The following is a 27,223-nucleotide window of genomic DNA, read 5'->3' as shown; positions in this document are numbered from 1 at the left end:
AAACCAATGTGATTTATATGAGTTGGTTGCCAACCATCCACCCAGCCATAGAATCATGCTATATTATCTATTCAAATAATGCCTGTGATCTATTACATGATATACAAACCACACACATGCATGCACACATGCGTGTATAGTACACAAATGCCACAATCTACAGAAACAGGCTCTATCTCTCTCTCACACACTCAGACTGTGGTCTTTAGAGTGAGTGACCTGCTGACGCCAGTCACTGAGCCTAATGTGATGGAAAGCAAATGAAGGCTCATTCGATGATGTATGTTATTGTGCCATTATGCTTTGCCTTTCCTCATTAAAAAGCCCTTCTACCGTGGGAAAGCCTCAGGCCCTAAGCAACATTTACTGCCCTTGAGTAATAACAGAGACAAGTTCATGACCTGAGCCTGTGTTGTTGTGTGGACATGTAGGCTATTTGGTCTGTGCGTGTTTACTGTTAATCTAACTTTAGTTTACTGAATGTCCATCCACCGTCTGATCACTGATACTAAACAGTGTCACCACCATGGTAACAATACCCAACTGACATCAACAATGCCCAACTGACATCACTGATCACTGTCTGACACCACTACATTGCCCTGGACAGGGAACAACACCATAGGCTATTATGGTCATAAAAGAGAGCCAGCCAGACAGACGGATACAACGGGCATTGGACATCGATGGTGACTATTCCGCCCAACGGGCACCGGTGTGCGTTCTCCAACATTACGACTCCTACATTCAATCCCTCATCGCACATGCACCCCCGGGCACAGGATTTGGATGTATCCTAAAGCAGCCGTTGATTCTACTTCATAAGCCCAATGCATAGGATTAAAATGAGAGAACATAATTGTCAATTAGGCTACTTTTATGATTTTAAATTTGTTATGTTGTATGTGAGTGGGAATTTAACAGTATTATTGAAAAATCTACTTTTATAGCTTGGTCACTTATATCATATAAGTGACCAAATGTAACATTAACTCATATTGCATGTTTATGGTTTATCTTGGTGTATGTATGTACTATGTTTGTGAGTGTCTTGTAAGCCCGTACGGGCTGGGCATCGTTTGGTGCAGGACACTTTAATAAAAACCTCTATCTATCTATCTATCTATCTATCTATCTATCTATCTATCTATCTATATTGTGTGAGAGTGATTGAGAGAGACTTCTCAGTGAGATTATTCAAGCTGGGAGGTTGTATTTATATATATATAGGCCTATATATATATATATATATATATATATATATATATATATATATATATATATATATATATATATATATACACACACACACACACACACACACACACACACACACACACACACACACACACACACACACACACACACACACACACACACACACACACGCTAAATTGCATGCAAATATGATGCAAATCCCACAGCTCCCTCTGCTGACCCGGAAGAACTTCCTTGGCATTGTGGGTAAGCGGAAAAGGCTCCAAAATCGCGAAATCGACGAGTGCACGTTGCAGTGTAGCTGTAGCAGAGCAGAAGATCACATCAAACAAAGAAAACGACCCATAACACAATTAGGGTGAGTACATCTGCAAATCCTTTGTTGTATAATGTATATATATTATGCGTTAATATGGCCGTGTCGGCCATAGTTCTTTTACTACGTATCTCATTCATACACTGGTTCTTTCACATGCTGCTGCTAGCCTCCGTCTCATTCTGTGAGATCACAATGTAACTGTGATTAGTACCGCTTATTATTATTACTGTGAAATGTATGTCACTGGTGTAAACATTTCTACTCCCACAACATACGTCAACTTCATTATGATTTACTGGTTACGTTCATTTATCTATAAATATGCTTATCGAAATCATCGCTTTTTGTTGCAGTGGGCAGGTCGATTAGTATAGCAGTTGGCTAAACGTTTATTTTCAGTTCGTTCAAGGGATCAAAAATCAAAGAAAACAAAACTGCAACGCTTATTCTTGCTATCTTGGATGTTTATAAATGACCTCCAGTTTTGGCGTTAATCTCGAGTGATATTGTGTGCATCAGACAGAAAGTAATGGCTGTTTGTTTTTGTACCAAGGCTAAGGGCTAGTCTTGAACACTGTACAAACAACATGGCTACTGCAGCCCAGGCTATAATGCTAACTTACGTTCCGTGTTGAAAAAGTTACTCACATTTGTTAAGTAAAAGTATTAATATTGCAATGTGGAAATACTCTGTTACAAATAAAGGTCCGAAATTCATTCAATGCAGGCCTACTTGAGTTCAAGTATGAAAGTGTTGGCATCAAAATGTGTTGGCATCAAAATGTATTAAAGTACCAAAAGTAAAAGTACAGAATGTTTGGAAATGGCAGATATAAGTTAACAACCCGTTGTGAGCTTGTCGATCGGCTATTTTCATATAGTCAAGCTACAGAATGGGGAAGTGGTTAATGTATGTTTCATAATATTATATCTGCAAAGTAAAGTTTAAAAATAATTGTATTGGACTAAAAGTACAATATTTGCCTCTGAGATGTAGTGGATGGAGTAGAAGTAAAAGTAGGCCTACTGGAAATTGGCAATACTCAAGTAAAGTACAAATACCTAAAAATTCTACTTAAGTACATTAATTAAGTAAATGTACTTAGTTACTTTACCCCACTGCTTACGTTTAATTGTATAATGGTTCTACTTCTATTAACATCTCATGTTGCAGAACTTGAAGAAACCCCACTAAAAAAAGTAATGGTTTGCATCTTCTTGTACCTCATCAGTTGAAACATGTCTATCGGCGTACCCATCAAAGTCCTGCACGAAGCAGAGGGACACATTGTGACCTGTGAGACCAACACTGGAGAGGTGTACAGGGGCAAGCTCATCGAAGCTGAGGATAATATGAACTGTCAGGTTGGTTATGGATTTGTTGTTTTCTTTTTGTCTGGAGTAGGGATGGGACGATAAGCGATTTTTATCGTGATAAAAAAACACTCACAATAATTGTATTGTGGATGTTTAATTTACCGCGATATCTTCCTCTGTCATGCACTGGGATCAATTCACCTTTTATTTGCCGAGCTGCATATCCGCTACCATTTAAACCCTCTGTTGGTAAAACGTACTTATAATATACATACTTGATGCAGTCTTTTTTGGACTCTTATCAAATGTCTTTGCTAAAAAAATAGCCGATCTACAAGCAAATGGATCCCTAACCAGTGCTCTAGACTCTAGTCCTGCTAACTCTCTGGCAGCAGAGATAATATTGTTTTGTTAATTATTGTACTTGAATTAATAGAACATTCACAATGGTGTTTTACATGGATCCGAGCTCAAAGTTGTGATGGTGGAGGCTGATGGCAGTCAACACAGCTAGCCTGCTTTCCTGTGGGGCAGCCACACTGCACTCTGTCTAGAACACAGATATAAAAAGCTAGATGCCTCATTCGCCTGTGCAGTTCATTGGAGTGATGTGCAACAATTGTAGTCTGGAGTACCTGGAAAAACCACGGGATAGCTGCCACTCAGCTGTTCTTATAGGCTACGTACAAAAATACCCACCGGGCCCCACTGCCTCTGATTGGCCTACCAACGTCCGTATGTGTGACGAGCGGTACCCCGATGCTCGATCCATATGCACCAGAGCCGAAGGAGGCGTCTACCTTTCTATGGTGTGGTCTAGAACCCAATCTCTGTTCTGAGCAGTGATCTGAAAACAACGAGAAAGGTTTAACACTTTGAATCCTTTTTTTGGCAATCCAATAAATGTTGCAGTAATCTCCGACATCTTTCCAGGATAATATCATAGTCAGTCACCATACGTTTATTTTCCTGGAATAAGTCATAGTTTTATATAGCTCACCTGAGACTGGTACTATTTTATACATTTTGACATTCACTCACATTGTGAGTTAACTTGAATATCTATATATATATATATATATATATATATATATATATATATATATATATATATATATGTATGTGTGGTCCTTCAATACACTTCTCTATATATATATATATATATATATATATATATATATACATACATACATACATACATACATACATACATACATTTGTTAAAACTTTTCTTTCCTCTGCAGATGTCCAATATCACAGTGACCTACCGTGATGGCCGCGTAGCACAGTTGGAACAGGTCTACATCCGTGGCAGCAAAATCCGCTTCCTTATCCTACCGGACATGTTGAAAAATGCTCCTATGTTGAAGAGCATGAAGAACAAGAACCAGGGCTCTGGGGCAGGAAGGGGCAAGGCTGCTATCCTTAAAGCTCAAGGTGAGTGTGTGTGTGTGTGTGTGTGTGCCAGAATGCAAGAATGCCGGGGGTGCATGTCCTGATATCACATGCACTACATTCTCAAGTACCAAGACCCTACAGCATTCCTTTTTCAGCATTCCTTTCTTATATACAAAACGCTCTAATGACAACAGCTCTGCAAGGGGTGTACATATGTGGAAACTGAAATTTACATTATGTAAACTCAACATGCAAATGTGGAAACCAAAATGTACATCATGTAAAGTCAACATGAAGCTCACAACTAGGGATGGGACGATTGAAAATGTCATGTCACGATTATTGTGACCCAAAAAAAAAAATAGATTTGATATATTATTGCGATAATCAAAATATCCCCAACCATTAACCTGGGGCGAAACATTTGCCCAAAACAATTGCCGATCTACAAGCTCACAATGCGTTGCCTTGCAGCGCGTTGAGCTTGTAGAACGGCTATTTTTGACAAAGAGATTTTGCAGAGACTTTGCAAAGACTCCAGTTTGTTCAGGTCAGTTTTACCAATTATAGAGGGTTTAAGTGTTACCATATACAGCTTGGCAGATAAAAGGTGAATTTATACCAGTGCATGACAAGACAATTTCACAATGAATTCATTCTCCACAAAACAATTATTGTGAGTTTTTTATTCCTACTCACAATGTTGACAAATCCTCTTCTTTCCATTCTAGTACCGGTAATTACATTTGAAAAGCATGTCAATATTATGTCTTGAAGGTGTTTTTTGTTGTGTTTTTCTGCATACAGTGGCTGCAAGGGGTCGAGGCCGTGGCGGCATGGGAAGAGGAAATATCTTCCAGAAAAGGCGATAATTTTTGTGTTGTACAGCATTTATTTTATTTTTCATCTTCAAAGGATTTTGTTTTGTCTAGACATGCTTGTCCAGGTTATTGGTTTGTTTTGCAAGTGTCTGCTTTTTTGATTACATTTTTTATGAAAATAAACCATATTTCAAATCTTTTTTTTTTGTCAGTTCTTCAGAATCACTTCAACTGTAGCCTTTGATCCTCTGATAACATATTGTAAATGATAAATATTCAGCTTCATGTGGGGATAAAAACAAATGATTCCACAGTACAGATCAATCTAAAGAAAAATAGAATATTGTGTAAGTTTGTTTTGTTCTGAAATATAATTCAAGAAATTAAACTTTCATATATTCTAGATTTATTTTACATGCAGAGAAATATTCAAAACCTTGTTTTAATTTCGATTTTGTGGACCGACACTAGCAATACAATGCAATGGGTGGTTTTCCTCCACTGTTTTATCAAGTTCAGAGTCAACACAGCCACCACCCGGGAATTTTAGAACACTCTGTGCTTCCGTAGGTTGACACGCTTTATGGAGATTCTTTAGCCAGAAGCACTTGGCACACACGCCACTTTGATTAGTTTGTATGCTACTGTCCAAACACCAACCATTTGCTTAGATTGTGAGGGATGTAGGTGGATTTTTTTTGTCTCTTTGCTTGTCAGATCGAGATGGCTTAACTTGATCTTCCATCAACCTCAGCCATATAATCATTGTCAGAATGATATATACTTTTGAAAACGGGTAAGGATTTAGGTGTGGGTACTGACATAAATAATACTGGACTGGTTAGTCTTTTTTTGCACCACCAGATGGAGGCAAATTGCATTAACACAACTATCTTGGAAGTCACTATACTAGGACTATTACTGTCCTGTTGTCATGCAAGAAGCAAGATGGTTAAGGTCATAACTTGGGCTGTAATTAAAAAGAAGAAAAAAAAATAATTATAACTAATCAAGAACCTATGCCAGTAATGCCACACATCTCAGCTGAATTGGTTCATCAAGGCATAGGGTAATTTTTCCCTCCATGTCACGTTTACGTCTACATTTAATATTGGAATTGAAATTGAACATAGCCCTACTCAGAGCGTTATGTCATACTATGCTAAAACACATTTAACTATTGTAACGTGAAACATTTGTTTCGTGTTATTTGAAATATCTTTTTTACATGCAAGACCATTCGTTACATCAAGGCAAAAAGGCACCCTGTGCTCCAAGCTCAAGAAAGATGCTCCCTGGTTGCTGTGCAGAGCCCGGTTAGCTACAGTAGCAGCACAGATATACACACACCCAGTTAGAGTTAACGACATTACCGCACACAGACATCACAAACGATAAATTAACAACACAACGCCAGTTGTGACATGACAAGGTAAGATCTTGGTTAGGTTACAGTTAGGTAGGCACTGCTAGGCAGCATTATGGCTCCTTTTTTGTCTGTGACTTCTGGTGTGCATCCGTGTGTAACATCTGTCTGCTGGCGGTGACAGATCTGATGAGACTGACTGAGAGACACATGCCAGCGGAGGTAACGTTCCTTGGCTTTAAGCGAAACCATATGCTTTAGTTTAGCTTGGTTGTGGTTTCGAGTTGAAACGACGGCTGCATATAATGCCATTGTCAATAAAATAATAGACGAATTATTTTTCCACCATGCAATCCAACGTAGCATAAATGTCGGTGAAGCTTTAGCTAGGCTATTTAGGCGTTATCGTGTAGACACCAATGTGCATGTCCAGTAGGCTGTGTCAACTACAGTACTACGTTAACAGAAAAGCCTACCTATATGGAGTATCTGATTATTAGAATATTAACGTTATATTAAAAAATACATAAGGTTTAATTTGGCTTTAATAGTTAAAGAAACGTGAATGTTTTTACCAAACTTGGACCAATGACATTTCGGGGGAGAAAAACTAACAAGGATTTGCCTCTTATCTGCTGTTAATGTTTTATCCGTGCACGTTTTGTTTGTTTACTTAATTTGGTGTACTGGCTGCCCATATGTGCATGCATGCATTGTGCAAGCACTGGCTCATTATTATGTATTAACAACACTGCAATCTGCTTGTGCATCATGGAAACTGCATCTTTACTGTGCGTTCACTGGGCTTATCCTTTCAGGCTCCATGCAACAGCAGTTAAGTGACAGGGTTTCTCCGTTGATCTTTTAATGATGCCTAGAATACTCATCATGTATTCCAGATGGCCCTGTGTGTGCTGTGCTTATAGGCCTGCCTGTATAGCTGCTAGCCTGTCTATGTTGTTGTTATTGTTGTTGTCCTTGGCTGGACTGGACCCCCACATGTCCTAATAAGTCCCCTCCCCCCTACAGTCTGCCTGAACGGAGAGGGTCCAGCAGGTCATGTGACTGGTGATAAGGGACCACGCACAGCATCTGTTTGTGTTACAGCTGGCAGTGGTGGGAAAAGTACTCAATATAAAAATACTCTGTTACTCTGTTACAAGTCTGGAATTAAAAATGTACTTGTCCAAAAGTAAAAGTAGACTACTCGTTTTGCAGATGTCCCATTTCAAGTTTTAGATGCAAAATGTAGATGCGTGGCTTCGCAAGCTTGTAGATTGGCTATTTTCAAATAGAGAATGTACAGGGCTGAAGTGGTTACTGTATTTTTTGTTATAATAATTACAATATTTGCCTCTGACAGGTAGTGGAGTAGAAGTAAAAGTATTGAAAATTCGAAATAATCCAAAGTAAAGTAAACGTACCTCAAAACTGTCTTAAAGGGGCACTCCACCACTTTTCAACCTATGGTCCTCACTCAAAAATAGCTTCTTTTGAGCGGTGGTCACACCGTCTCCATAGCGTGGCCGTGTGTGTAGGTATGTTTGTTTGTATGTGGGTGGGTCTGTATGTAGCCTCAAGCCTGTGGTGTAGTACCTTTTATGACCACACATGTTAAGGGAGGGGCGCTGTTTTCAGGCCAGGCCAGGCACACACACACACACACACACACACACACACACAGGGGGGAAGGGGGGAGGGGTAAACCACCGCTCAGTTCACACGGGTGTGATTTATTTTTTCAGAGGAGGGCTGTGGGCAGGTCAGAAACCCATCGTCTTGTGACATCATCGATTGCCAATCCAGCTTATAGAAACTGCAGGCTTTCTATTCCTGAAAAGTTGCCATTGTTCTCGCGATAATAAAAATCTAAATATTTTTTTCAAAAATATTGATTACATTTTCTTTGGGGGAAAATGATGATGTCACAAGACGATGGATTCTGAACTTCCCACAGCTCTCCTAGGAGACTTGGACTGAGTAGAAAAAAATTGAGATATTTTATCATGAACATTAGTGAGGACCTATTATATGAAGACAGGTTGAAAAGTGGTGAACTACTCCTTTAAGTACAGTACTTAAGTAAATGCACGTATTAGTTACTTCCCACCACTGGTTCCAGCTGCTTGTTCTTTGCTGTGATTGCCATGGATCAGAGTTTAAAGTCTTCAGTTTACAGTGTTGCGGAGTGATTTCTTTATCTGAGCAACACTATCGAAGGCTCACCTTGCTTATTTGGGTGCTGCCTGGGGCTGGCTACAGTTGATCTTGCCTAGCTTTCTTCATGGTTTGTCTAGGAGTGGATTTGACTCAGCTCTATTGAAAAGAGTATAAATGGTTAAACTGTCTACTCTAAGCACTATATTCTGATAGTAATCATTGCTAGAGAGTGTTTGTTCAGAAAGGAGTAAGCAGTAAGGGACCCACCCATCTCTCCAGCTCTTCAATAAACAGAAAATACTTTTCTGGTCTGTTGAAAAATGTGGAGAGAGAACCCATTTATCAGCTTTGTTTAAGCTGAGTTCTCTATCCTGATTGGATACATTTGGTATCCCAACCTGGGAAAAAAAGCATTTTCTGCTGGAGAGACATGGAGACGCCTAGCTGTTACTGAACAAACACTATAGCACAGAGTACAATCAGAATTTACAGTAGATCAGCTTAACACTAATTTATAGTTGCCCCCTCAACCAGACCATCTCTACCCCAGTCAAGATGGCCAGTTATCGGCTAGTGCTGGCAATAATAAGATAAAGTGATTTGGCTTGTGTGTGTGTTTGTGTGTGTGTGTGTGTGTGTGTGTGTGTGTGTGTGTGTGTGTGTGTGTGTGTGTGTGTGTGTGTGTGTGTGTGTGTGTGTGTGTGTGTGTGTGTGTGTGTGTGTGTGTGTGTGTGTGTGTGTGTAGTGGTTTTAAATTAATTCCCATGGCACTAACTGCCCATCCTGCTGGTTGAAAATGATAGCAACTGCTTGAAGTTTCTTTTCTGAGGTTGCTGAGTCAATCTGGCAGCTCCTGAGGTTGGTTCCTTAGCATGCAGGTAAGCCTTGCAGAGGCATGAGACCTATAGGGCAGTACTGTACACCCCCTGGACATGATGACACTAGTATGTAACGGGGACTTGCCACGATACTGAGTGCCAAGCAGGGCATCGGGTCCCATTTTTATAGTCTTTGTTATTAAAAGTTTACAGTAGCTGGTGCACTGAATGTCACACTGGGTCATACTCAGGCTGAATCTGGTTATGAAACTGTTCAGTGAGCAGTGGGATATTTTGATAGGTTGAGATGGTCTGCTAGATTTATAGTGTGTTTATTCTTTAAGGTTGATTAAAAATGGTTAAGGCCTAACTTTAGTTGACCTCAAAGTCACAGGCTATTTACCACAATAGAAGTATTTATGGTGTTGTTGGCTGGCTGAGAGGATAACCATGCCAGACACATACTGTAAGACAACAGGCCTGTGAGGGTGGGTGGGCGCGACAGAGAGTAGTTGGCCTTTGCTGGAGATATGCAACACAACGAAGACACAGGCAAATCCTCAATTCTAATTTACTCTGTCTCAGATTTTACTGTATTGGAGCTTCAGAGCAATCAGAGGACACTTGGCTGAAGTTTGACATAATCTGAGTGGGTGGAAAGACACCATTTCTGAAAGCATTTGATTGATGAAGAGATTGAGGCATGGGCAAAATACAAGTGATAAAATGAGAGGAATGAGACTAAGGCCATGGCTATACGGAGCTGGATTTCCCGATTTTTCAGATATCCTCATAGAAAAATATCTAGGTCCACCGTCCACACGAGAAAGATATCTAGGTCTAAAATAATCTGAGTCCTCAGACCTCCACTGGGGGACAAGCACACACACAGTAAAGTCTTAAGAGATATCCGGGTACCGTGTCTACACGGATCCAGTGAATCGGATATTTTTCAATGTCTTCACTTATTTATCCGGTTTAAAAAATATCCAGCTTCGCAGCCGAAATATCCAGCGTCATGTGGCTGCAAGCCCCAACAGCACAAAAAAAATGTCTAGCTTCAGAAATATCCAGCTCTGTGTAGCCATGGCCTAAGAGAGAGAAAGAAAAAAACAACTATCCAAATAAAATAAAATAGAAATACGCAATTGCTAGGCTACGTCATCAAATGATTCATAACGTGGGAGGAATAGGTTCTTTACATGCCGTTTTTCATAGGCCTTGGAGAAAGGTCACCTGAAGCTGAAGCGCGTGTCTCTCATCCCACACACATGTCTCATAATCCTGAACTTGGCTGTCTGTTTCTTATCGCTGTCTTTGTTACCTACTCTGTGAGGCCCACTCAGCTCCTCCTACACACTGACTGCTTCCAATCCAGCAGCGCCATGACAAGAATCGAGGAGCTCTCTCCTTTTCTTCTCTCTCTCTCTCTGTGCGACTGTGACTGAATCGCTCTCTCTCTGTGTATCTCCTTATTTGTATCTGTGCCGCTTCTGATAGCTAACAACAGTTTTGTTCAATTGCAGTTCAATTGCCTCCCGAAACATGGCTGTAATATCGGTCATGGGCCTGGACATGTACAGAAAGAGTGCCATCTCCGTTCACTACGTTGGGCCACAAGTAGCCTTCCCTCATTGCGAAAATAAAACAATATATCACGAACACATCAGATGTCAGACCAACCAATCACACACAATGTTGTTCGGACGTCGGTTGGACTATGTTGACAGTGGAACCTTTTTGTGAAAACAACAATAATTTTCCCATTCCCGTTACTACTCAGTTTGTGTTTAGTCTCCATTGAATTTATACTATATGTAGTACGTACTCCCACCCAATGTCCGCGATTAGTTTGCTGCCAGTTGTCTTCTCTACCCCAATTAGATTTAGCGTACCTCTTGAGGTTGCACCTCCTAATGGAATAATATTGTCAATCCATGTGAAGAGATCAACCACCTGACGTTGCAGCGATTAATAGAGTAGTGGTCTGTGTGTGCGAAGTGTCAGAAAGTCAAACCGTTACTAATGATGTGATCTGATATCCATCCTAGTGATATTACTTGCTGAGGTTCCACCTCTGATGGAGCAGTGGTTGTCAGCCTGTTTGAGAAGTTGCCATGTTCCCCTGCCACGTGTCCCCCTGGCCCTCTGTTGAGCAGCCAGTGCCCTGTGGCAGTCATGCCCCTCCAGCACAGCCCGCACAAGCCTCGCCTCAGCCCCTGCCTGATCTGCTGTGCAGCTGCCCTGCCCCACCTCTGAACACACAGCCTGACTGTCCTTCCCCGGACCCCATGGATTCCCTCATCGTGGTCACAGAGTATGAACCCAGTAAGCCATCTGGAGAGGCCAGGGACGAGGAAGAGGTAAGAAACTAAAGGAAAAGGTTGTCTTATCAGTACATTTGAGTTGGCTCCCCCAAAACCCCCCATAAAGGAACTTTACAGTACCCTTTCTCTTCTCTCTATCTTTGCTCCCATCTAGTATTCCATATCCTATGAATTATTAGGTCTGTCACAAAAAACGATTGAAATCGAAAGAATTGATTATTGACCAAAATGAATAAGAATCTAAGCAAATCCTTATATCTCACTATAAGACCAAAATCAATGTCACCTGCTGCTCGATGTGAAGATTGCACACTTAAATTGGACATTTATAAAAGGTTATATTTATATTATTATTCTAACTTACATTATAATACATGACAGGTTGAAGATATGGACAGCTCTGAGACTCCTGAACCTGCTAACTCTGGGGCCCCACCATTCCACACGCTATCCTGCGACTTGCTGTCCCACACAGCGGGGCACACCGAGGCCCTGTCACCTGAGCCCCATGAGCAAAGGGGAAGAATGAACCTCTCGGACAGAAAACTGTCCCTCCAGGAGCGCTCCCAAACGGCCACGTCGCCCTGCAGCTCCCCCGGGCTCAATGGACGCTACATTTACCCCTCTCTTCCCTATTCCCCCATCACTTCACCCCAGTCCTCTCCCCGCCTGCCTCGCAGGCCGACCGTGGAGTCTCACCGTGTCTCCATCACTGACCTCCAGGTAAGGCCAAGCCAGGGTCGTTTTCACAGCCAAGGACCCCTTAGTTGAGAGAGAGATGAAGCAGGGACCCCCACAACCTCTTCATAGATTCCATATAGTTTCATTATTTGACAATCATTAGTGTATTTTGGATTCATGTCCATGATGTATTTTTCAGATATTTAACCACTTGAACCATCCATACTTAATAAACTTGACCATTCACTCAGTACTACTTCTGCTCTTTTTCCCCTCTATACCAAACCTCTGCCGAAAATAGACGATCTACAAGCTCACAGATGGCAGAGCTCGCGCTGTGAGCTTGTAGATCTGCTATTTTTGGCTAAAGTTTATGGACGCTACGGTTCAAGTGGTTAATATAAAAAAGGAGAAAAAGGTTCACTCAAAGATCACTCAAAGATTTGGAGGACCCCCTGTAGTAACTCTGAGGACCCCCTATGGGTCCCGGACCCCCTGTTGAAGACCCTTGGTTGAGCAGCTATTTGAATTCTTTGTTTTACATATTTGTCTGGTAGCCATTTGTAAGGTGGTGGTACTGTTACTGTTTAAAGGAAATAGTTTGAAGACATGGCCAAATTCGCCGTTTGAATCAGAAATGAATAGGTCATCTGCGTGATTGGCGCAGATCCGTTGAGAAATGCTTTTGGGGTAGGGGTGGGTGGGTACCGGTTGAGAGCCTACTCTAAATGAAAAAGGGATGCGTGTTTGGATAAACTTAAATGAACTGTCGACAAAAGGCAGCATGCGCCTGAAGATGAAGAGCTGGAGATAATCCATTAGGGATTAGATTGCGTCCGATCCTAAATTCAGAGCACTGTGCTCTGGGAGCACTCGGAGCACACACTGACCGCACAGAGTGAGTAGTAGGAGGAAGTCATTGTGAAATGTGATGATTGTGGCTTGTTTGGTAGACAATAGACATTATTCGAATTTCTAACTCTTTATACTTGTTTGGAATGGGAATACGGCATTTGATATTGCTGTCCTGAAACTGATATTATTGTATGGATGGAATGGAATGTATTTCATCATGCATTCCTTCATCTGAGTTAAGCTACAATGCACTGAGGCAATCAGCTTAGCATGCAGGAGCTAACATTATTTAAGGGGGATATTAATTATCTCTTATCTTATCCTATCCAGGGGAACACCACCCCTTTGCATCACTCTGTAGATTTGACAGGTTCACAGGTTGCAGCACTTCGACATAAACAACTGTCTTCTAAGAGTACATGACACACTATCTGTATCGCACACTAGCAGTGAGCAGTCAGCATTACATTTACATTTGCTCTGGTCTCAAAAGCAGCAGCATATAATGAGTGTGCATGGTGGACGTGAAGGTAAGGCTGTGTTATGTCAGTATCTGATATAGCTGCATTCCCTTTAGTGTAATTGTATAGATCATTAGAGAAACCTGAAGGCAAGTCTAAGGGATTATTGGGCTGCTAGGGATGCTCTGAGATGGACTTCTACAGCCAATATTGATTTTGTATTTCCTGCAAGTCTGAAATACCATGTAATTTCCATAAAATGTTAAGCTCTCTGCAACTGTGTTCTTTAAAGTAAGCTAATTAGAGAAGCTATTGAAAAAGTCATATTTATTAAAATAATATTGTATGATGTACATGCTCTGTAGTTGGTTAAAATATGTTATTGTCTGGTTGAGGCGTCTAATAGCCTTTGTTGTATAGTTGCACTCATTTTAATCTCATATGTTTACATGACATGCTGGCACTAGATATGATATACCAGTATTTTGATTGGTGGCCTTTCAATCGGAGCATCCCTAGTTTGCCCTTACTCTTATAGGCGAACCCCTTTATACGTCTCACGACTATGTTGATTAAAAAAAATCTGTGAAAGCCGGTTCATTTTGTCCAACGTCGTGCAGCGAAGTATAAATCAGGCCTTAAACTTGCTTTGTCAGTCTGTATTTTTGTATAGAGATGTATAGCCCTTTCAGCTATTCCCTTATTTAACTGACTGTCACCTATGTACTAATGCAAGACCTCTTATCTCTTATAAACAAACAAACAGATCCCGGTCCCATCCTATTTTACAGTACACTTTAAGACATAATAAGACATAATAAAGCCATAATAAGAAATGATGTGTTGGTAATTAGAACTAATATTATTTTATTAGATAAAAACAAAGACAGAATGGCAGAAAGAGCAAATACATTATCTGGCAGCGGCAGGTACCGCCGCACGACCTGCAGTTCGACCTGCAGTTCCGGCAGTAGGACCGGCGGCCGCCGCACGGAACGGTAGGTAGGACCGGCATCGCTGGTAACTGCTGGTAACTAATTACCAACACATTATTTCTTATTATGGCTTTATTCTGTCTTATTCTGTCTTATTATGCCTTAAAGTGTACTGTAAAATAGGATGGGACCCAGATCCCTACGTAGCTTGTCCATGTCCACACATCCTGCTTGTAGAATCCCAGACACTTGTCTAGACTTCATAGCAGCAAGATAGGCAGATTACTGTTAATAATTTATTTTATCTGCCAGCTGCTTTGTTGTGACATTTTGTCTCTGTCTGTCTTTGACAAGTTGTGTTCTGTTCCAGATTTGCCAAGGCCACGGTGCTCCTTAAAATGTCTAAATGTAAATAAAACAAACCAAAAAACAACTAGTATGGTATCCCTATTTAGAAGATAGTACCGGTTTGGTGATGTTCTATATTGTCAGAATGAGCTTTGTTTGCATTTGTTTTACGGGCTAAAGTAGCTCCTCCTGAGCCTCTTTCACCGTACAATGTAATTCAAGGAGAAGCATATTTTGAATGAACAATCTCCAGTCAACGGGATCAATTATTTTGTATTTCTTGCCCATCTTTGGAGTTACATCATGGCAAGGTACACAACCCAACCCTCTACCAAAGTGGTCTAGCCCTTTAACAAGGAATGGACTGTTGAATAAACCCACAATCTTTGTAGGCTTCTTTCCTGTACCATATCTATATCATTGTTTATCAGTGTAATTTACTTGTACCCTTCATGTTTTGTGCAATAAACTAAGCAGCAGCAGGCAAGGTTTGTTGCCAGTATAAACTGATGGGATTTTATATCAGGCTTAGAAAAGAACATTTGCAAGGTACACACATCTAGGGTGTCAAAATGCTAAAATGGTTATGAGGAGAAAGACAAAGAAAGCCCTTCTCATCTCTTCTTTTCTTCACTACATTTTCTAAAGGACTGTGTGCAACTCAATCAATACAAGCTGAAGGATGAGATTGGAAAGGTAATATCACTATATCACTATAATGTTCTCTTCGATTATTCTGTCTTCTTTTCTCTTCCGCTCCACCTACTGTGTCTCTTATACTGTATGAGGCAGATCGTTACAGAAATGTGGCACTTTGAGTGTCCTCATTTCCCAAAGTCTTTGTGAAATACCAGGCCAAGGAAGGAAGAGTATAAGGAGGAGCTTGTATTAATAGAACTCTCCGAGGGTTGTATGAGGCCTAGTATAGTGTGTGTGCGTGTAGACATTAGCCTAGATCTTCGCAGTGGTGTAAAGTAACTGTACATTTTAAGTACAGTACTTATTACTTAACACATTGAGTACACAAGATGAAACAAAAATGCCCAAATTTTAATTGATTTTACCCTATTTCGGAGGCTCAGAGTAAAAGTAATCTGAGTAGATCTAATCCGAGTATGTCCTGTTTTCTTTTGCGATTGGAAATTGACCAAAGTGCTGTACAACAGAACACAAAACCATCACCAACAATAGTGTTAACAAAGACAAAGTTTAAAACAATAAAGACAAAATTACACATCAGGAACAACAAACAAATCAGAGTTTAAGTGTGACTAAAAGCTAAAGAATAAAAGTGTGTTTTAAGCCGGGATTTAAAAGACTCAATGGAGTTTGCACTTCTAATAGAGAAGAATGAGTGTGTGTGAGAATCCACACACACACACACGTGCGTGCGTGCGTGCGTGTGTGTGTGGGCTGTGAGAGGTGTACTGTAAGAACGAAATTATAACAATTATATGTACATAATGTATCCACAAGTTTCCGCGTGAGTTTACTGGAGACTATCAGGACCAAACTTCCGGGTTTAACAGCAGACATACAAGCTCACGTCGCGTCGCAGATGCAACCCGTTGTGAGCTTGTAAATCGGCGGCGGAAGATCGATGCAGACGTTTGCGCAATGCACTATGGGGCGTAGGAAACTCGTGGATATGTATAGATATGTACAGTATATGGATGGACTGAACATATGCTTTTTGTAAAAGAAAGAGAGAGAGAATGTACCTTCACAAGTGTTTATATTAGTCAAGGGTGCCTTTCAGGGCTGCGCTCAGCCCATTTGGGACCGTACTGTCTGTTTTTGTGGTTGCGTGTGTGGGTTTGTTGTGTTGTGTGTAACATTCTCAGAGAACACAGGCATCCCTTCTCTACAAATTGGACTACAGGAAGCTTCATAGTGTAGTGTATTCTGAAAACAAAAAATGAGAGAGGTGATTTGAATTTCTCTGTTCTTGTTTGGAAACGGCTGGTCCTCTTTGAGTGTACTACATCAGCCCACACACACATGCACACCTCCCTTCAAGCTTGTGTGTTTTTGTGTTCGCGTTTATTCTCATGTGGATTTCTAGAGTTTGATTAGGGCAGTGCGTGTGTGTATGTGCGTGTGTGCGCGTGTTTGTGTGAAGAATTGACAGCTGCTGAATTTCACACTTCTCGTATTCTGGTTTTCCCTCCTTCTCTGACAAGGGCTCCTACGGTGTTGTCAAGCTGGCATATAACGAAGATGACAACACATACTATGTGAGTCCTACGCATGCATGCATGCACGCACACACAGTCACACACATACACGCGTGCATGCACGCACACACGCGCACGCACACACACACGCACGCACGCACGCACGCATGCACGCACACAGTCTCTCACTCTCTACTCTCATCTTGTCACATAGTGCACACATACATAAATGCATGTGATTTCTACCGTACCATTACCCTGTACCTTTCTTCCTGTACCTCTCACCAGAGACACACACACACACACACACACACACACACACACACACACACACACACACACACACACACACACACACACACACACACACACACACACACACACATACAGTACCTATGCACAGAAACCAGTCTGCTCCCTAGCTATATGGGCACAAAAGTAGGCATGCCCATATACAGCAAGTAGGCATGCCCATATACAGTAAATATGCATGCCCATAGTGCAGTATGGGCATATATACGAGACAAGGACTGGTCGATTACAGATCTCCATGGGCATAAAAGGGACAAACGACATGGACAAATGACTAATGAATAATTTTTCCCCCTCCTCTGCCTGTACTGTCAACTGTCTCTCTGTGTCTTTGCTTCTCTCGCCTGTAGGCCATGAAGGTTCTGTCCAAGAAGAAGCTGATGAGGCAGGCTGGTTTCCCAAGTAAGTCCAGGGCCAGATGCTCAGTACAGTAGGAAGCACAGTCTCTGATACTACAGAAGTGTTACATGGACATTGCAGAGAAATATTCTGTTCCTCTCTCCTCTCCTCTAGGGAGGCCTCCTCCGCGCGGAGCTAAAATGGCCCCTGAGGGCCCCCCTCAACCCAAAGGACCCCTGGAGCGGGTCTATCAGGAGATTGCAATTCTGAAGAAGCTGGACCATCCAAATGTCGTGAAGTTGGTGGAGGTTAGCAGAGTAAAACGTGAAGCTATTTAAATATACTATATGAATGTGATTGTGCACACATGCATTGGGTGATTGAGTTGTAACGAGGTTTCCTCACTACTGTGAAAGTAATACGTTATGGTCAGTAGTGTTCACTCCTTGTTACAAGAAGCTTGATGCATGTAAAGGCCACTTTTAACCGCACAGATTCGGCGACGATTCGGCGGCGGAAAGCGTCTGTTGCCGAACGGGAGCTCATCGTCAGGTTTTCGGCAGCGGGTCGGGAACCTTATCGACCGAAAACTGGAAAACTGGACTTGCTCAGTTTTGTTCAGTCGCCCCTCGCCGTCGGTAAGATTGAGGGAGTTGTAGAATAGTTTACTACTGCTCCAAAACCAAGCCAAAACAAGCCAGAGACATTTTCCCGTCGCATATTTTTACTAAATACCATATTCTCAATCTCAACTCTCAATTCCTATTCCAATCGGATCCAAAGCAAAGCTAGTAGTAGGCTAGTAATAGTCCATCAAGTGCCCGTGTTGTTGTTTTCTTTTTTTTCCTCCTCTGCACGGAGAACAGAGCTGCCTCCGGCCGGGTTAGGGTTGCCAGATACTGTGAGTGAAATACGCGACCAGGTCTATGAAAATAAGCCCAAAAGCGCGACCAGTTTCACCTCTGAACTCTATTACATTAGTTATTTTATAAAATAATGTTGAAAGCAAGGCCAAATAAGCAACTACACTTCAGAAACAAGCCCAAACAAAAGCAACCCACATCTAGCAACATTATAGGAAAACAGGATCAACGTTGCTTATAAGGAGCAGACCTGGCAACACTGCCATACAGTAACTACAGTCGGCGTCGTCTGAAAAAAATAAAATAAAAAATAAGTGCTTAGTTTTTTGCAGTTCTTTGCAGTCTGTGTACAGTCAGAAGGAGTCTCCTGTAGGCTGTTTGGTGTGTAGACACCTTTACTTTGAAGCTAAAGGATCTTTTCCCCCCCATTGTAACAATGACCAGAATCTACTTTCATTTGCAAAGGCTTGACATACATTTACTGAATCAAGGCCATTCATGTTGCACAATACATGAGGTGAGAAAATAATTATGTGGACGCCTCTCAACATAATTTGCACATTTATTATCCAGAAGTAGAGAGAAATTATGCGACACGGCATAAATATGTGTCATCTGACGATGTCTTGTATGTGTACTCTTGCAAGTTATAAGGTTGTAGATGGCAGTCACCGAATTGTCTTCATTGGTTTGCTGGACCAAGCGTTCTGTCATTGCCACGATGACATCAAAGAAAGTGTCCATCTTTCCCTAAGATGGACAATATCTGTGTCAAACTAACTTAGGCGTTCCACTCTCTCCAAAGACCTATAGCTGATGCCACAACTTAGCATCAGTGGAGTGTGACAGACAGAAGAAAACAAAAAGGTTAATTATTGCATTGCAAATTGCATAGAGACAATAACATGCAAAAAAGCTGTTAGGCAGGTAATGACAATGCTCACAGCAATGCTTAAAATACCACAAGGCCTTAGGTAACGTGCCTGATAGCCTTTAGTGTGCTGTGTGCAGTGTAAAGTTTTTCAGCAAATTTTGATGTTGTCTTAGTCTTAGTCTTTTGAATAACACCATTTAGTCTTAGTCCTGTCTTAGTCTTCTGAAATAGTTTTTTGTCTAGTCTAGTCTAAAGACTAAATATCAAAATATTTTAGTCTTAGTCTTTTGGGATTAGTTTTAGACTTTTAGTCTTCGTCTTTTAGGATACGTTTTTAGGCTAAATATAACTCTGAACAAGTCATTGTCTTCTACTGCCTGTTACTTGGTCAAAATAAACCAAACATAAAAGATGTACGGTATTTGGCTTTAATTTCATTGCAGTTACATACCAGTGTTACATTTTTACGGCCGTTAGTCTTAGACTGTGTCTTTTGAATAACACAAATGATAGTCTTATCGACAAAATATCGAAATCTTTTAGTCTTTTAGTCTTAGTCGACAAAATTAATACTGTGTGTGTGTGTGTGTGTGTGTGTGTGTGTGTGTGTGTGTGTGTGTGTGTGTGTGTGTGTGTGTGTGTGTGTGTGTGTGTGTGTGTGTGTGTGTGTGTGTGTGTCCTAGTCATCATATGTTTGAGTATTTATGGTTAAAACATTTCAGAAGCTAGTCTGGGTTGCTACAGGATTATTTGTGTTATTACTGTAACTACAGGAGGTGTTTCACTGAGGATTCATGTCTTTCCTCCTCATTTCCTTTCCTCTCAACTTTGATCCCAGGTCTTGGATGACCCTAGTGAGGACCATCTGTACATGGGTAAGCCAGCCAGGCCAGATAATCCATGCGCTGACAATTGCACACTAGCTAGGGCATTAACGACTTGTGATTTTTGCAAGTCGACTCGACTCAGTAAAAAGTTGAGTTGAAGTCGACTTTATCGTTTGATGACGTCATCACATCACACACAACCCTCCCAATTATTTTGGCGGGTCCCCAGATGATTAACTTAATGTGAAACATTGTTTTCTCACTCAACTGTAAACAAACCATCATAAAGTTTAAGTATATACCGTAGAGGGTATCTGCACATTTCTAAATTGACAATTTAAGGACTTTTTAATTTTTTTAAAAACATTGTCCAAATTGTCAAATATATATAGGCAGAAATTGTGAAAATAGCCAATCTACATGCTCACAACGCCTCGTGATGAGCATGTAGATCTGCTATTTTCACAATAGAAAGTATTATTTTTATTTTTTTACAACTTCGACTTTCGACTTTCTCTGGTGGGAGTCGACTTGTGTAATGATTAATGAAGTCGACTGAGTCGACTTGTCAACTTCTTCGTTAATGCCCTAACACTCGCATGCACACATTGCTTTCTCTTATGCATATAATTTAGCACATCAAATAAGTTGATGACAAGCAATTAAAATCTGTGTTATTTTCAGCTGATTGGTGTATTCATAAGAGAAAACTCCTCAGCACTAATGTACTGTATATATCTTTGCTTCCCCCACAGTGTTTGAACTGGTCAAGCAAGGGTGAGTTACTGGTAATCTTCTGGTCACAGTAATGAATAGAAAGCGAGAACAGAAGAAGCTTGATTTCATTGACTGACGTGGCAACCTGTAATTGTGTGTGTGTGTGTGTGTGTGTGTGTGTGTGTGTGTGTGTGTGTGTGTGTGTGTGTGTGTGTGTGTGTGTGTGTGTGTGTGTGTGTGTGTGTGTGTGTGTGTGTGTGTGTGTGTGTGTGTGTGTGTGTGTGTGTGTGTGTGTGTGTGTGTGTGTCATACGTTATACTCAGGGCTGTGATGGAGGTACCAACAGATAAGCCGTTCAATGAGGACCAAGCTCGTTTTTATTTCCAAGATCTTCTCAGGGGAATTGAGTTCTGTGAGTCTACACGACTTCCTTTCCTTATTCACTGTTGCTTGTATTGATAGGGTAAATTACATCCAGTCAGAGACTCAGAGGGGACTTGATTGAAATGCTGCAATTCAGAACTTGTTTTAATGAATACATTTTATTTTATCCATGCAATCTATATAGTAGAGGGTGTTGATGATTCAAGTTTCCTTATTAGGATAAACCCTTTGAGATGTGACATCTCGTTTTCGAGGGGGTCCCAACATAAATACATGTCACAGTCGTTACATGTATACAGAGTAGACAAAAACAAATCATACATACATGCATACAGTACATACACACAGTCACAGACATACAGAACATACTGTACATACATACATACATACATACATACATACATACATACATACATACATACATACATACAGATCAACTGTACAGACAATACAACACAGATTTTCTGTGGGGTTCTTGTCAGGCCAGTTGGCTGGTCAATTAAGCTCAGTAATACCATGGTCAGTACACAGTACAGTTACTAGTAGTTCTGGCTCTGTGGGCAGGTGCCAAGTGCTTCTGGCTAAAATAAATCATGATCGCCATAAAGACTCTGAACTTGATAAAACAATGTGCAGCAAAACCAGCATTGCATTGTATTGGTGGTGTTGGTCCACTGTGTTTTATCAAGTTCAGAGTCAACACAGCCAGGGACCCAGGGACTTTAGAGCACTTTGTGCCTCTGTACATCAAGAAGCTTTATGGAGATCATAATTTATTTTAGCCAGAAGAACCTGGCACCTGCCCACTGAGCCTAAACTACCAGTAACTGGTGTACTGACCATGGTATCACAATATTCTCATTTTATAAGATTGATCTGTACGTACATACGTACGTACACACACACACACACACACACACACACACACACACACACACACACACACACACACACACACACACACACACACACACACACACACACACACAGACAGACAGACAGACAGACAGACAGACAGACAGACAGACAGACAGACAGACAGACAGACAGACAGACAGACAGACAGACAGACAGACAGACAGACAGACAGACAGACAGACAGACAGACAGACAGACAGACAGACAGACAGACAGACAGACAGACAGACAGACAGACAGACAGACAGACAGACAGACAGACAGACAGACAGACAGACAGACAGACAGACAGACAGACAGACAGACAGACAGACAGACAGACAGACAGACAGACAGACAGACAGACAGAGACACACACACACACACACACACACACACACACACACACAGTACATACACACATACAGTACATCACATACAGTACATCACATACAATAGCCAGAACAAACCTTGAAAAGAATCACAGCCTTAGGATGGCATAAAATCCAGTAATAGCATGACAAATCTAAACACTATGTTCAATACAGTGATTGCAAAAATAAAATGATTAAAAATATAGTATGATGGTATGATGGCAGGCTTACCGATAACAAGAACAGACACCTTTAAAGAAAGAAGAATATCAAATATCTAAATACTGTATCGAGCAACTTAAAAAACTGTCTAGGGTGTTCACAAAAGCCTGAGTAGACGATAACATGACCCAATTTCTTTTAAGTGAAGTGAAGTGAAAGTCCAAACTTTCTTTAGGTAATACTATCAGTGTTCAGTTCTTTATTTCTACATTTGACAAACGCTTGCACAAACTCTTTGAATTCTTGCCTGCCTGCCTGCCAAGAAAAAAGAAAGAAAATCCTTCATTTTGCTGCTGCTTACTCCAGGAGCCACCCACAAGGCTCATTTCTAATAATCACAGAGGCTCTCAGTATATTGCAGCATAGGAGAAGAGACTACACTGTAGTGTACATGCATGCACATGTGTTGTAAAATATCACGGTTTGCCGTGTGTGATTTTTGCCTAGCAGGAACATTGTGTGAGATCCTTTCCGTTAGTACGATGATAATGATGTGTCCCGCTGACATCTGTGACTCACTTGCTGTGTTTATTGCATATTTAAAGACTCCTCCATGGGGCCATCAAACCCCAAACAATATGTTCCTATTTAATGTGGGGAATCAAGACATGTTTGAGAGGTACAATTATTAGGAAGTATTGATGAATTGTAAGTGGTGCCTTTATATAGAGCCTCTCTCCAATTTGGTTTACAATTTACATTACATAGACCTATTCACCTGAGTGCTGGGCGATATGGCCAAAACTTTATGACCGTATATTTTTTGCCAATGTCGATATTCTATATTGATTGTATTTGTATTATAATGTCTATAAATATCCCAATATTCCTTTATGAAATGTTTTTTTCCCAGTACTCATTTTGTGAAGTTTTAATGATCTGTGTGCCTGGTGGTGCAGGGTGCTGGGAAGGAGGGTCGGTGGTTGGGTTGGGAGTTAATTAACATACATAAATGTTAATTTCTGACAATAACGTGTAATTATGGGTCCATTTTATTTCTCCTGATACAGTACATTACCAGAAGATTATCCACAGGGATATCAAGCCCTCTAACCTGCTGGTGGGAGAAGATGGTCACATAAAGATAGCTGACTTTGGGGTCAGCAACCAGTTTGAGGGGACCGACGCCCTTCTGACCAGCACAGTGGGAACGCCTGCTTTCTTAGCCCCAGAGACCCTTTCAGAGACTAGGAAGAACTTCTCTGGCAAGGTGAATGAGCAGATTGCTAGCTAGCACCCTCTGTGGGTGACATTGGGACATGTTGCATATGAACTGAATACCCTGCACTTATGGACTAAGTACTTGAAAAGATGTGGCAATGTAATATCTCCCCGTTCTTAATTTTGTCTTTTAGGCTTTGGATGTTTGGGCCATGGGAGTGACACTTTATTGTTTTGTTTTCGGAGTGGTGAGTTGTCATCTTCACACTTTTACTGAAGTTCAATGAAGACCATTCTACTTTTTAATTAAAATGCTTACTGAATAGTGATATATGAAATATGTTTCTTCTGGCATTCAGTGTCCGTTTATGGATGAGCGTATCCTTAGCCTTCACCAGAAGATCAAGACCCAGCCTGTAGAACTGCCAGAACAGTGAGTATAATTCTCCCTGTCATTCGTGCGTGAATGGGTGAATGTAATGCAAAAATGCAAAAGATATGAACAAAATAAAAAGAAAATGAACACAAATAAAAATAAAACAATTCACAGGATAAAGGCGCTATATAAATGCCCCATTTACCATTTTCAGCTTTAACATTGTAACCTCATGTTTGTCCTAGTGATGACATCATGCCCGACTAGGCGACTATGTTTTGAGTTAAGTGTTAATTGTTCAATGGCCTGTTGCAAACTGTTGCCACAAATTGTAAGCACACAGTGCCATAGTGGCTATAGTATTAACATCTCCAGTTCTCCACTCACTGGAACAAAGGACGCTTATTAACTTTTTTGGTGCCATGATTTTTTCTCTTCAATGTCCCACGATGCCATGGTCTCCATAGACTTCCATGTAATTTATAGTGCACGGATCGTGCACGCCCATGCCTAGATGATGCACCACGTGTGTGCCCACTGTTCACAGCTTTAATTCAAAAAAAAAAATCCGCTTGGAAATCCGTTCAGGCATTCATGATTTATCAGCCATTATGTTTTCTTCAGATGTAAACAAACATAGCTGCCATGTTTGAAAGAATGGGTTGGTATGGGGGTTAAACATGCAATTTCGCGATCGCGATCATGCCTAACACATTTCTGGAGGTCCAAAAAACATTTTTGAAAAAAAAAATTGAAAAGAAAATGTTTTTTTTCTTCAAAAACGGCCCAAACTCGGGAAACTCGGGGTTGGCACAGTGTTGGTACCAATACAAACTCGGGAAACTCGGGGTTGGCACCATATGTGTTAAAAACACTCATTAAAGGGTGTCTACTGATCTTGGGTCATATAGTGTACTTGCTCAGCGAGAGGGGGCAGTGTTTCCACCAAGATTATCCCAGCAATCTATTGCTGCATCAGAGCCATTTTAGCAGTTGTATCCCTGCTTTTATAAAAAAAAAATTACACATAATGTATTATTTATTTATCATTATCACAAAGTAAACTCATCTATAATACTTCCTGTTTCAACAGTGCTGACATATCCGAAGACCTCAAAGATCTGCTGCTGAAGATGTTGGACAAAAATCCAGAGAGAAGAATATCAATCCCACAGATTAAGGTTAGCATCATTTCAAGATCCAAAGTTAAGTTTATTTTCACTTGGAAATGTTCAACTAAGCCCACTGCCAGTGCACATTATCACTGTCACTGGCAAACAGTGAATAAGTGAATCTAATAGATACATCAACCTTATTCTTGTGAAGTAATTTTTTTCTTATTTGTAAATACTAGAAGCTTCGGGCGGCCCAGCGTCTAGTCGGCGACCTGGCCAACTCGGGAACGATGTAAATAGGGAATGAATGCCCCGCCCTTTAATGCAAACCCCATTATACTGTTGTCATAGGACCCGTTTTGACCATCTGTTTGCCTGTGTCCATTTATGCCCATATATGGAGATATCTGTATCTGTCTGTCGGCGTCCATTTTATGTCCATATATCTTATGTTTGTCTTTGTCTCTTTTATTTTCTTTTTCTTTTTTGGAACGGGAGAGTGAATTCAGCTTGAGTTTTTTTGGAGAACTTGTTTTGTGCTGTTGATTTAGCTTGTCTTATGTTTGTCTCCTCCGTCTGCACCTCAGCCAACCCAGATCTCCACTACTGATCCTTGTTCTCTCCAGCAAAAGCTGTAAAGTAATTTAAATCTGCATCATCGATGTCCTCCCCAGTCACACTCTTTGTTGCTTGTCTTATATTTGTCTCCTCCTCCATCTGTTTGTCTGTGTCCCTTTATGCCCATTATGGAGATCTCTGTATCTGTCTGTGCCTCCGACTGTGTTGCAGACACAGTGCTGGTTCCCCCTTTAATGCAAACCACATTATACCTGTTGTCATAGGACCCGTTTTGACCATCTGTTTGCCTGTGTCCATTTATGCCCATATATGGAGTATCTGTCTGTGCCTCCGACTGTGTTGCAGACACAGTGCCGGTTCCCCCTTTAATGCAAACCCCATTATACCTGTTGTCATAGGACCCGTTTTGACCATCTGTTTGCCTATCCATTTATGCCCATATATGGAGATATCTGTATCTGTCTGTCTGCGTCCACTTTATGCCCATATATGGAGATCTTTGACCATCTGTTTGCCTGTGTCCATTTATGTCCATATATGGAGATATCTGTATCTGTCTGTCTGCATCCATTTTATGCCCATATATGGAGATCTATGCAGACACAGTGCCAGAGCCTTTTATGAGTGATGTCACAATGAATCAGCGCTTGCGCCGATTTCCTCCGGAACAGCCTGATGTCAACAATCAGCTCCGCATAAGGATATTCCGAACGTTTCGCGCCGGTTAGGGAAAACCGCGCGTCGGGTCGGGTCGAGGCCCGGCACTGCACTCCGTGCCGCGGCGGGGAACGCGCGTGCCGAATCTGAAGCCGGTGGGACGAACGGTTCTCGAGATACGCGGATTACAGACACGCAGACAGACAGACACGCAGAGACTTCTCGCATTTATAGATAGATTATTTAAGATCTCTATTTTGTGTAGTGATGAACGGACAGAAGGAAATTAAAGTGAAAGTCAATAAGAGAATGTCAAACTCACTTA

The 27,223-nt window shown here is 41.1% G+C and overlaps 2 protein-coding genes across 3 annotated transcripts in view; both read left to right on the top strand.

Moving 5' to 3' along the window:
• The first annotated feature begins 1,459 nt into the window (after positions 1-1,459).
• snrpd3l (small nuclear ribonucleoprotein D3 polypeptide, like) lies at positions 1,460-5,266 on the top strand. The gene is made up of 4 exons (XM_080743183.1): positions 1,460-1,576; positions 2,770-2,902; positions 4,099-4,291; positions 5,060-5,266. Exons 2-4 carry the CDS (start codon positions 2,777-2,779, stop codon positions 5,122-5,124), a joined length of 384 nt encoding a protein of 127 aa, XP_080599309.1. The 5' UTR covers positions 1,460-1,576; positions 2,770-2,776; the 3' UTR covers positions 5,125-5,266.
• A 1,140-nt stretch (positions 5,267-6,406) lies between these two features.
• The window catches only part of camkk2 (calcium/calmodulin-dependent protein kinase kinase 2), a 31,282-nt gene continuing 10,465 nt past the window's right edge, over positions 6,407-27,223 (top strand). For both annotated transcript variants that reach the window (XM_080742428.1, XM_080742427.1), the window contains exons 1-14: positions 6,407-6,505; positions 11,469-11,780; positions 12,126-12,467; positions 15,673-15,720; positions 17,208-17,261; positions 17,864-17,915; positions 18,027-18,160; positions 20,428-20,464; positions 21,172-21,193; positions 21,457-21,545; positions 24,021-24,220; positions 24,366-24,419; positions 24,531-24,604; positions 25,641-25,728. In XM_080742428.1, the coding sequence (XP_080598554.1) occupies positions 11,535-11,780; positions 12,126-12,467; positions 15,673-15,720; positions 17,208-17,261; positions 17,864-17,915; positions 18,027-18,160; positions 20,428-20,464; positions 21,172-21,193; positions 21,457-21,545; positions 24,021-24,220; positions 24,366-24,419; positions 24,531-24,604; positions 25,641-25,728 (1,440 nt within the window). In that variant the 5' untranslated portion in view covers positions 6,407-6,505; positions 11,469-11,534. The remainder of the gene's footprint in view (positions 6,506-11,468; positions 11,781-12,125; positions 12,468-15,672; positions 15,721-17,207; positions 17,262-17,863; positions 17,916-18,026; positions 18,161-20,427; positions 20,465-21,171; positions 21,194-21,456; positions 21,546-24,020; positions 24,221-24,365; positions 24,420-24,530; positions 24,605-25,640; positions 25,729-27,223) is intronic.

The sequence above is a fragment of the Nannobrachium achirus genome (genome assembly GCF_963921795.1).
Source record: "Nannobrachium achirus genome assembly, chromosome: 15".
NCBI lineage: Eukaryota > Metazoa > Chordata > Actinopteri > Myctophiformes > Myctophidae > Nannobrachium > Nannobrachium achirus.
This window is presented reverse-complemented; position numbering and strand designations above follow the sequence as displayed.